Genomic DNA, 12,260 nt, shown 5'->3' on the forward strand with positions numbered 1-12,260 from the left:
TTGGGCACACCGAGGTGGGCAAAACACGATACCAAATCACAAAGCAGATAGATAGTTGAAGAAAGCCGGGGTCGAGGCAGACAGCAAGCAAGAGAGGTCAGGTCACACGCGAGAGGTTAACAGCCAGGAATACGGGTGACAAACAGCAGTGGCACTGGGGGCACAGGGAACATAGGAGACACTGGAAGCAACAGGAGGCACAGGTGACTCAGGAATATCCACAGACAGGAACACTGGAACAGCACAGGGAAGTTGATTGGGAACCAACAGACTGGACAACGAGGGGTTAATGCAGGAGCTGAACAGAGGAAACACTGAATTAAGCAACAGGTGGACAGGAACTAGTTCACAGAACTAGGGGCTCGGCACAATGGAGACACGTTGCACGAACACTCAGTGCAATGTGTAAGCTAACTATATAGTCAGGGCTGGTCCAGAGGCTATTTTCTGATTGGCCAAGGGATTGGATGGAATTGATAAAGCTTGGAAACAGAGGTACGCCCAGCGTCAGAACTGCCCTCATGCACAGGAGGGAGGCATCTGTGCTTTAGAGGCGAAGATGTAAGCGTGACAACCTTTATGTTTTTTCTTAACTAAAACTCTTCCACTGACAATTTCCCAGTAAGCCAGGGAAAAGCAGATTTAAGGTTGGGCCTTGGTTTTGTCAGTTCTTGCGATCTGCCTGCCCTGATTTCTTTTCTTGGTCGGACATAACCTTGCCTGCATTTTTGTACCTTAGCAATTTCCCCCTGCTTTAAGCCATTGGTAGTTTGAGTCCTGCAACTTGGCAGCTTCCCACAGCAAAGTCCAACATTTCTTGCAGAGTGATTTGATGATCATTGGGTGGCTGTTTAAACTCCTTAGTTGGTTCTCTTTAGGACTTGCTTGGTCCTGTTTTGTGACAGTTATTTTGACTAAGCATTGGAAGGTACATCTGCATTAAAATGAAAGGTAATATAAAACTATTTTAGTACATAGTAATTTCCTGTGAGAATTTCTGTCATGTTTTTAGTGTCTTGTTACCTGGAATTCCTTATAGTACCTAAATAGATCAACAAAAAAAGCAAAAATGATTTTGAACTGTAGAATGGCCCCGGTCACCAGCATACATTTTACATATAAAAATGGGTGAGCATGTTTAATCTTAATCTGCTGTTGTTCCATTTTAATTTTAAATTGAACTGAAATGTTAAAAATGTTTAATTTCAACACAGTCCTTATTATTGTATACCACACTACTTTTTACAACTTGTTGGTAGAATGTTTATTTTTTTTTGCACAAAATCTGCTGGTCAGTGAATTTCACCACTAGAACATCAAAGGCTAGTGAATTATTATGAAAATATCACATTTTCATATCGATTGTCTGGCCTAACTAATGGTAATATTCAGAGTATTACTTCAAATGTGACCCCCACACATTCATCATAAAGCTTTGAAGGACATATCAATATTATTTAAACCACTGAACACCAATTTATCTCAGGGCAGTAAGCAAAATTGTATTCATATACACTATATTTCCACAATATTTATCCTCCAATGATTTCGTATTACCTTTGATCAGTTTAAAAATATGTGGAAATATTTACAATAGCACTTAACCTTGGCTCTAAAGCAGGGTCTAACACTACCCCCATAATATTATCATTTACCATAACCCTAATATTATACTACATGATATACTATATTATACCACATGACCTAAGCTCCTATCTTTTTTCATTTGACCTTGACTATGTCATCCAGGGTTTCTAAATGATTATTGGATGCCACAAATGATCCAGCCAGGTGGATTTGTTTGGGTGATTATCACATGTGTACAGATGCTGCTAAAACGTCAAACAACATGCACAGAACCACACATGCATGTCAATTGACATATCCGTGATTTCTTCATGATTGCATCTGTAGTCAGTACAATGGTCTTCCGAGCTCTGTGATTGAGCATATCATTGCTGTGGATTGTAATATTGTTTGTTGAGCTTGTTATTGACAATTTTTATATATACGTAGCCTAAATTTGTTTCACAGATTGGGCTTTTATACAAGAAGTAACCAAGTGCATTTACTCTAACAGTACTTGTCAGTGTTATACCAATATATTACCTGTAGGTAAATGTTACACACACTGACAATGGTAAGACTCCTCAGGCTGAAACTACTAATAATGTTGGGAAGGGAATGTATGCTAGGAGATCACTAGAACAGCAGGTCCTCCTGGTGCTGTATGTGCATATTCTAGACATGAAGCATAGGAGCATGGTATCTATTTAGTGGCAATTGAAAAACCAGCCAGCAGCTAGAGTTGCCATGGTTTTAGGGGAAGCACAAGAGTAGGTGTACAGACATTAGTAACAGTATATAGGCACAGATTATTTACAGTGCACATATAATTTCTAGTGTTCTGGGTGTGAGAACATAAATCATAGCATTAAAATGTTTATTGAGATCTAAACGTTCTGAAGATGTTAAAGAAGAAGTTTAGGAAAAGAATGAGTCTCACATGTCAAGGAAACCTTGTTACAAAGAACATTCCAGGGAAAAGAACTGGAAAAGCAAGCATTATCCTTCCCTTTAACAAATTTTCTATTCACTTGCAATATGACTCTGATCTTGCTATCAGAATATCAGACTAGCTCAGATGTGTCTATTTGCTAGCACAGCCCCCTTGCATGACATAGCCTGCTTCCCCTCTGGCCTTACAGCTATTCCCCTATTTCATACTTATTATGTAATAGTCAGGGAAGGGGGTAGGGGGTAGGAATATGAGAAGGACAATACTATACCTTGTGATTTGAGTTACAGTAGGCTTTACTGACCTCACATCCAAGATGATGATGCCCAGAAACATTGTTGTTGTTAGGGTTCTAGGATGTCTACATTGGAAGTGATAAAACAAACCTCTGCGGCGTGGAGGTATGCTGTTGAATTTAGTTAGGTGGTAGAGCAGGGTAGATAGGCAACAATTATTTTTTAATGTAAAAGTACACTTATCTTTTTAAATAATTGTTCTCACAAAACATGTCTTCAACAGCAGATACATTTTGAAGGAAACATGTGCTGAGATAAATTTGTCATTGCTGATCTTCTTCTGAAAATGTTTTAAAAATGTTTCTGAAAATGGAAAATTTGCCGATTCTGTGAACTTAACATATTTCAAGTCATTGACATGGAACAAACACGCAGCAAATTAAGTCACATTTAAAGAGGGTTTTTTGGCAATAGTGCTTGTAATCAGCAAATAGACCCTAGAACAGGCTGCAGCTGCTTCCAAGTGTGGAGTGACACACTGCCGGTGGTCCCGGGATCCGCCCTATAGCCACGAGGACAGTGTTTACTTCTGGGTTCTTCTGCGGCCTTGAGGAAGCATAACGATGGTGAAATGCGTCGGGTATTAAAAGCTGCGGGTGGTCACTGACTCGTCATATCGCTCATTTGCGTCGGCATACAGCCGCTCCGCTTTACTTGGATATTGAAACACTCATGCACAGTAGGTGCTTTCAGTCTAGAGATCATGTGATAACTGATCACTCAACTAACTAAAAGTTTGTTGGGATTGTCCATAACTACTCTGCTTGTATTGCAGAACATTCACTTGTTTGCCTATGTGTATGTAACTATTTTGAATTATTTGCTGATTACAGGCACTATTGCCAAAAACCCTCTTTGTTCCTCTCTTCTTTTATTCATTTACACATTGTTGCCAAAGGGTTGGCAATCATACGTTTGATAAGTACTAACATATTGTGTATCCCACTAGTACCAGCTTTTCTTTACACATTTAAGTTACATCTGATCTGCATACTTGTTCAAAACAGATAAACCCATGCTACTCACCTCTCCTTGTTCTGTCCCCATTATCTTCTTTTCTTTCCTTCCTAGAGACGAACATTGGCCATTTTGACTGGCTGTGCTGGGATGATACACAGGTGTCTGTGTCCCTTTCTGCAATAAACACCTGCCTGATGGTGGATTTTTCCAAGTGGGACTTTGTAAGATGACATTATAACATGCAAAGTATATCAATGTTGAATAGAACTTTGTCATCATGTCCTTATATCCTGTATGTCACAGGCTGTATTCATGATTACCATGATATTCATGATACCATGATATGTAAAATGACAAAGAACTCAAATAGTTCAGTTTTATTTTAAAGTCTTTTAGTGTAAGATATTCAATTTATAGAAATACACACTATTGGCCTGATTTATTAAAGCTCTTCGGAGAAGGTCGACTATAATGTTTGAACCTGGGTGATCCAGCAAACATGGCATAGAACTGGTCAAAGATTTAAAGCATTTGATAAGCTACCTTTTCCAGTCTTGGAGAGTTTTAATAAATCAGACCCTATGTACTAAAAGGAGGCATAAAACACTTCATTTGCTATAGCAAGCAATTGAAACTTTGGAAAGGTAAGGTAAAGCGTTGGATTGGCCGACTGAGTATATATTAAATGTATTTAACTATCAATAAAAATGCCTTTACCTTATAGAAAGAGAATGATGACTTCCTTATTATTTGTGGATAGAGAGAGACAGAATGCAAGCTGCATAACAGTGATGTCACTCTTATAAGGAACAAAGACTTTGGGTCTCTTTCTTGGCTGTGCATTTTCCTTTTGCCCTGATAAAGGGGGTGGTGTGTGATCACAAAAACGTGTTGTTCTTTGGCTCCTTATGGAGTAATGAATGAATCTTTGAATCTTTTAAAATTCAAAGTTATGTAAAAGCAGAGATATATCTAGTAGATATAGGTAAATTTAATAGGTCATGTTAGGTTTATACAGTGAATCTGGTAGATGGGCTTACTACTCATGTAGCTGGCTTAGCTATAACTGCAATTGGACAAGACTTTTGGTTTGAGAATTACCTATGACCATCGGCTGCTAAAATCTGCAACTCACACATAGACATTAGATTGGAAACAGCTAAATGGGATAACTAGTGTCTCATGTCTATAGGTATTTTAAGTAATTTAGGAAGAAATGCAACATTCAGTGTCAGCGCAAATTAATAAATCACATTATCTGAAAAATACCAAGTTAAACATAAAACAAACAATCATAAATAATTGAGATAACCTTTAAAAAATATTAATCAGTTATTATTCAAACAACTGCAGCCATCATCCTTGATTCTCCTTTATCTACAAACTAGTACAATTACATGGTTGATAACACCACTTTAAATAATATAATATGGATCGGCTAGAATGATAAAATCATATTCGACTTACCAGCAAAGTTTTTTGTGAAGACCAAGGTGACTAGGAGTATGGGGATGAGGACTGTGCCAATGGTTACCACTCGATCAAAGGGAAGCTCCAGCTTAAGCTGAACCATGAGTGCTGCCAGGGACCCAGCCTTATCATCCTGCTGCCCTGGCAGGATCAGTTCTTTCAGTTTCTCTCCAGCTAGCAAAGCAGTAGCCATGTCTGGATGGTTATCAATGATATGTTGCATAAGCGTTTGTGATTACAATTAAAGCCTTGCCTTCTTAGCTTTTATGTATTGTCACCATCTACCGGGATGACCCTTGTTGGTCCAAGGAAGAACAAGTCAAGTCTGCAGAAAACGGAACATGTTAACATGGAGCAGCCTTTCCAATACTTTCAAACATTTGGACTCAATTTACATTATCAAGTGTGCATCTAATAAAACATATAGCTTTTTATACAGAAATACAACAGAGAATTTATGAAAACAAATTAATGTAGAAGGAAAGCAGACACTAAAGGAAAATCTGCATTCATCTGCAGTGCCACTGAAACACAAAATTGAAAATATTTGTATAGAAACACATCTATGTACAGTCATCTTTACCTGCTGGGTGTCCCCTGAGTTCCACAAAGGTGATAAGCAGAAAAGCTGCCATCTACAGATTTCAAGCAGTCTGAAAACTTACATTGCATGTCCCTGAAAGCCGGCAAACCTTTGTAGGAGTATAAATGAGGTGAGAATGTCATTGAAGGCGTCTTGAAAACCGGTACCCAATGCCACAGAATAACTAGAATGTTCTGTGTACTCTGTGTTCTTGCTGCAAAATCAAAAGCAGCAAGGCTTTTCTCCAGGCTGAAGAATTCTAAGTATATTGGTGTTCATGTCAGCCATATGACAAGGGAAGCTTAGATACATAGCGTTTCCATTTACTGCAGGCTACAGAGTGGAGGCGGGGTCTCCAGCATTACAGGCTTCACTGCTCTATGCAACAATATGTGTTCCCATCTCTCTTCCTCCTGGAGACACAATCACATAGGCTGCTGCATTCATATTGCACTTAGGGTTTAGCCTTTTTTTTTGTAACCTCTGATGTGAACAGCTAATCAAAAAAAAAAAAAAAGGTTTGCTGATAATTATAAAATAATGTTCTCTAATTATTATTAGAATCTATATACAATTTAAATCTATCATTTTGATGCCCAGAGGGAGTCTTGGTGACTTCATAAAGCATGCATTTTTTAGGGGTGTTGTATTGATTAAAGATCTTTCACCTTTGAACATGAATAAGCAGTAAAACGTAATGATAAATTGTGCACATTTTGTACTATAACACTGGTCAACAAACATTTTCTTGCCAAACAGATTAAAACCATTTTAGGTTATGTTTAATACACAGATTCCAAATATGGTATTGGTTTTGCTAGATTGGTTCTATTTTTTGAAATAATGACCTCAATAAGAACCTCATAGAAACTAATGAAACATGAAAATTCAGCAAAATTAAACTAGATATGCCTACGTATACAAATTAAATTTTTGAAATACTTAATGTCAATATATTCTATATTCAGTATATTTACAGAACTAATCATAAAGAAGTCATTGAAAAACTCTGTTTGTATGATTTCTTTTTATGCTGATGATCAGGACAATCATGTTAAAGGCTCCAGCAGTAGTCTACCATCATGTGTCTATCCCATCTGCCCTGATACCTTTCTTCCATCACCTTTATATCTTGATGGAACCTCTCCCCTTGTTCCCCATGGAAATTGCCAAGGTTTTCTCGAAATTTTTGCAAATGGGTATGAAGATAGTGTACCTTTATGCTCATAGTAGCACCCACATTTTTAAAGTTTAAGAGCAAGAGATCTAACAAATTGCTTCATTAACCACCTGGGCAGTTAGCCCGAGCCTGGTTCGGGGTAAGAAAACTTGCTACAATCTTTTACCCCGAACCAGGTTCGGGGTAGCTAAAAATAGAAACACGCGTTACAGAGCAATCTGATTGTCATACAACAAAAAAAAAAACACTTACCTTGTTCCCGCAGCTCCTCTGGAGACGTCTTCTGTCTTCAGTCTTCACCCGGCGTGTGCAGTGACGATCTCCGGGGATTCCCGGTGACGTCGCTGCAAGTGTCGGTGCGGGCGGGAGGCGGGGGTGGGAAATTCAAATCACTTTGTATTGAATTCAATGCAAAAAAGCTGTATTGAGTCCAATACAAAGAAATCTTTATATAATATATAAATAATTGTATTATATATATATTGTATAAGCTACTGTACAGTTACATTATACACTCTTTTTTTTTTATTATGTTTTATAAATTTTTTTTAAAGTTTATTATTAAATTTGTTAAATTGTGGACATATTTCGGTGAGTTATGCCTAAGAATTATAGCCTACAATCTAAAATAAATTTCAATGCAAAAAATGTAACGCTTTTTGCATGGAAGTACGGAAAGAATCAGAACACTCGGCGTTCGTGTACACGTCCCTCGGCGATTCCTGATGATGTCAGTGCATATGCCCGTCGACGGGGGTCGTAGCAGGAAATGGATTCAATACAAAGTCCTGTATCCAATCCAATACAAAATAATACAAAATATATTTATGTGGTTTTGTCTATAGGTATGTGACGTTGGACTCTGTTACCACACTAGGGAGGAGTTTTAGAAAAAAATAGTACTATACAGTATACCGAATTATTGCATTTTCAGTATTTTTTATTTATTCATGAATTCTTGTTTAAGCTGATTTTTGTGTTTTTTATTTAATTTTATTATTAAAGTTATTTTTTTTTTTTACATGAATGTGTGTTTCAAACTTTATTATATTCAGGATATCTACTAGACCCTTGTTCGGACATATTTCTGTAAGTTACAGGTCTACGATTTAAAATATAAAAATTTCATGAGAAACAGTGTACCGCTTTTGGTACAGAAATCCAGACATCAGTGTAACGCCCAGGAGGTTAATCCCAACTTTATGTGTAGTGAAGGGAGAATGACTTTTTCTTTGTCAACAAATGGCTTGTTAATGATGTTCACTGGACCTTTTTTCATGTTTTCCCTTGGAGGCCATGTAATTTTTTTCCAGTGATCCTGCTTTGCTCTTCTATCCCACAAGCAGATAACACATGGGTACTTTGTGTATCCACTTGGCTGTTCAAGTAGGAAGTTCACCATTTTTAAATCAACAGATATGGACCATTGGTGTTCATGATAGCAAAGCTTTTATAGGACCATTTTGATATTTTCATGTCTTCCTTAAGTTTTGTTGAGTGACCAATTGGAATTGATGCATAGCAGTTGCCATTATGCAGTAAAACAGATTTCAAACTTCAAGTGGAACTGTCTATGAAAAGCCGCCAGTCTTCTGCTCAGTATTCTGGTACTACTATATGGTCTAGTAATCCAGGGATTTTACAAGAGTACACAAAATCTCAATTTTTACTGCAATATGGTAGAAATGTCACCTCCTACGTCTTATGAACCGGCCTCAGACAGTTCTTTTCTTTTAGCCTGGATGCTAAAAGTTCAGATGCTTGTTTTGACAGACTTAGGTCATGTGGTAAATCATTGAGCTCTTCTTGGGAGAAAACTGGTTTAATGAAACACTTCCTTCATATTCACTTCCACTCCTAACTCCTGGATTACACTCCAAACCCTGTATATCCTCCATGTTGGATACAGGAATATCAGGGAGTGTACTGAACACTTGTATGGGAACATCAGCACCATGCGGCACAGGTCGTCTTGCTGATTTCAAATCAGGGTATTCCCACTTTTTCTTGTAACGATTGAAACATTTTTCATTAACAGCACAAAAAAAATCATTATGAAGATTTTTGGGCTCTCGCCATACCATAGGTACACCAAATTTATAACTTTTCGATTTTCCATTTTTCTGTTGCCCTAGACACTCTACACAAGTTTTTCATACCATATGGGGAGCCCAATACTTATTTTGGTCCCCCAGTTTAATACCAAAATATCCAGGATTTGCTTGTTTCACAAATTCTGTAATGTTTCTTGCCGAGAATATTCACCACAAATGTAGCAAAATACATTAGGGTCATTTATACAATTTCTTCTTGAAGAACTCATATTTCTGTAAAAAAAGAAAATGTATGAATAAACAGAAGGCAAATGACAGTTTCATAAAAATAATGCTACATTTAATATATAAAATGCAAAACATCAGTGTAACATCTGTGTTAACATTTGTTGTTGGTTAAATCATCTATTACCCTCTAGTCATTGCATGAACATGTTAGGTTTTTCTAAACAAAGCTTACTACTTACTACTCTTTAAACAAAAGAATAGTAAGTAGAGCAAACAGTTGAGAAGGAAATATAAAACAATTTTAATTTTTGAAAATATTCAACTGATATACCTGGCATGCTCTCACATAGCATGGCAGCATGGTATGGATAACTTTCTTTGCTCTGACCTTAATAAAAATGTATAAAGACTGCAGAATTCTGCAGTTCTCACTCACTTTAACTGTTTTTCCTGTCAGGCCTGCTGCCCGAGAGAGTATTATATGTATTATGCATGGCACAGTTGGTTACATAAACATAGCTGTGTGCAGACTTTTAAACCAAGACAGTTTGCTATTTAAGTAAAGAAGAATTATGAAACCCTTTTATATTGGTTATACTCACTTCAAACCTTAAATTTAAACACTGCATTTGAAAAACTACATTTCCACGATTTAGGAGAACCAGATGATTACTTGTTTCTCAAGCTAAGGAGAGTCTTGTGACTTCTCTCAGCTATCTATGCACTCTATCCCTTATCAACACAATAGAGTATATTTATAAACAATTTGCACACTGATTTGTTAATTTAAAGCTCTTCTGTTATCGTACTGTGTGAATTGGGATGGGTAAATGTACTTACGTCCTAATATACTTAATGCGGACCTAAACTCAAATTTTTTACATTACATAAAAGGGTAGACAACAAGTAAAAATTGTACTTTTTTTTTGTTTTTTAGTGCAACACCCTTCCGCATCCCGAGAGGCTCTTGGCTGCTCTTTCTGCACATGTCCTGATCTAAGGCATGCACAGAGGGAGCCCTTTCTTAGAATAGAATAGAAGAAAAGAAATGCAGATCTCACACCTGTGCAGTGAGATTGGCAATCCTTTTCCTCATCTACATCACCTGATCTTGCGCCTGCGCAGTGCAAGATCGGGTGAAGTAGGAAGAAGAACCCAGAAGAAGAGAGAAGAAGATGTCAGTGCCCAGCGCTTCCTCTACGCCAGGCTGAATATGGATACTGGGACAACGCGGGACCCACACGAAGAAACCTCCGACGGATCTGCGGGAATTAAGGTAAGCAGGGGTGTAGTCGTAAAAAAGAATAGGAGGCACGGTAACAGTGAAGGCTATCGGTGGCTAGCGTGCAGGGGGAGCTTACACTGCGGTCCGTAAAAAAGTGAGGGCACAGCGTTGGTTTGATCATTGGTTTAATGATGATGTCATTCTGCATGTGTCCACTAGGTGGTGCAGTGTCTTTTTCTCCAATGTACAATAAATACAAGTACAGTGGTACCTCGGTATAAGTTCGCTTTGGAATAAGTCCAACTTGATATAAGTCCTATTTGGACACGAAAATTGTGCTTGCTATACAACCTTTGCTTGGTATACAACCTTTGTGCTAGAACTTGAATGGGTCAAAATGAGTCATAACACCACACGCTACCCTTATTTAACTCTCTTGAGACAAAACCACAACTGCCCACGAGCGCCAATACGCCAGTTGCTACCATTCAGTGATCAACCCCCGCTATAACTCTCTGTGAATGACATAACATCTCCTCCTTCTCCCTTCTCAGCACCATCCTAATAGGCACTCGACTCTTCTCAGCAAGGTAAAGTGAGGTTTTTGTATTTATGTATTTTAGTGTTAAGCAATGTTTAAATCATTTCATACAGCCCCATCAATGTATATTATGCCAATAACAATTGGATTTTTTTTCATGGCAACGGACTTATCATTTTCCTTTTATTTCTTATGGGAAAAATTTGTTTGGTATGTCCAAGGATCTGGAACGGATTAAGGACTTATACCAAGGTACCACTGTATAATTAATTTGTTAATAAAAACTTGCAGCACCACTTAAAATTTTTTTTGTTATGTTTACAGGAGGAACATCACCTGATCTCTCATCTGTACAGTGCGATATTGGGAAATGTAATCAGATGCAGGAAGAAGATGGTGCACTTGCTGGTTCCTCCATGCTTGGATAAAGAAAGAATTCAAGACAGCGCAGGACTGAATAGATGCCAGTTGTGGAGAAATTAAGAATGCAAAGTGCTGCTTTAATGGATGAATAGAAAATAACACCATCTATTAAACCAATGTATCTAGTCCAATTCTGGATATATAATCTCATATATTCAGTTACAGAGGTAAATTTGCAAAATTGGAGAATGTTTTTTTTTTTCTTAAATTTGACATTGCATTTGGTTAAATCCTTATTGCGCCTTATCTCTTACATCATATTAGCAGCTTGTATCACCATAGCCTACTTATGGAAAGCCCAGTCTATTCCACTAAATTACACCAAAACTTAATTGGATCTGATGAAGATAAACTTAGCTATTTAAAATGGCTTAAAAACAAAATTTCAATGTTCTATCACCTTTGGGATCCTTAGATCCCATACTTACAAGGTTCTTTAAATCATTAATGTTGTCTAGAACCCCCTCTCCTTTTTTTCTGGTTGCTGCCCCTTTTGACCCTTCCTCCCTTCCCCCTCTCCTCATACTATTTATTGCTAAAAGTTCTATGCTTGTGCTTAGTTCTATATTGAGATTTTTACTGAATTTATGTATATTTAAAGTGGACCTATCACTGCATAACCGATTGGCGTTTTTACCACCCCAACAGTAAAGACTGAAGGGAAAACCCACAGCCTCCTGGGATACATATGTCATAAATTCCAGGAGGCTGTGGGCTGTTGGATGGGGCCAATCTAATGCATGCACACTGAGATCAGGGCTTTTTTTTTTCATTTTCAGGAA

General features: G+C 37.6%; 1 protein-coding gene across 3 annotated transcripts in view; it reads right to left on the bottom strand.

Moving 5' to 3' along the window:
* PANX2 (pannexin 2) overlaps positions 1–6,183 on the bottom strand; it is a 19,906-nt gene extending 13,723 nt beyond the window's left edge. The window contains exons 1-2 of one of the 3 annotated variants that reach the window (XM_072401605.1): positions 5,910–6,183; positions 5,242–5,569 (exon numbers count right to left, since the gene is read on the bottom strand). In XM_072401605.1, the coding sequence (XP_072257706.1) occupies positions 5,242–5,467 (226 nt within the window). In that variant the 5' untranslated portion in view covers positions 5,468–5,569; positions 5,910–6,183. Of the gene's footprint in view, positions 1–5,241; positions 5,570–5,827 lie in introns of those variants that run through there. The other 2 variants (XM_072401604.1, XM_072401606.1) reach the window with 2 other exon arrangements.
* Between the last annotated feature and the right edge of the window lie 6,077 nt (positions 6,184–12,260).

This window comes from Pyxicephalus adspersus, chromosome 2 (genome assembly GCF_032062135.1).
Source record: "Pyxicephalus adspersus chromosome 2, UCB_Pads_2.0, whole genome shotgun sequence".
NCBI classification, from domain to species: domain Eukaryota; kingdom Metazoa; phylum Chordata; class Amphibia; order Anura; family Pyxicephalidae; genus Pyxicephalus; species Pyxicephalus adspersus.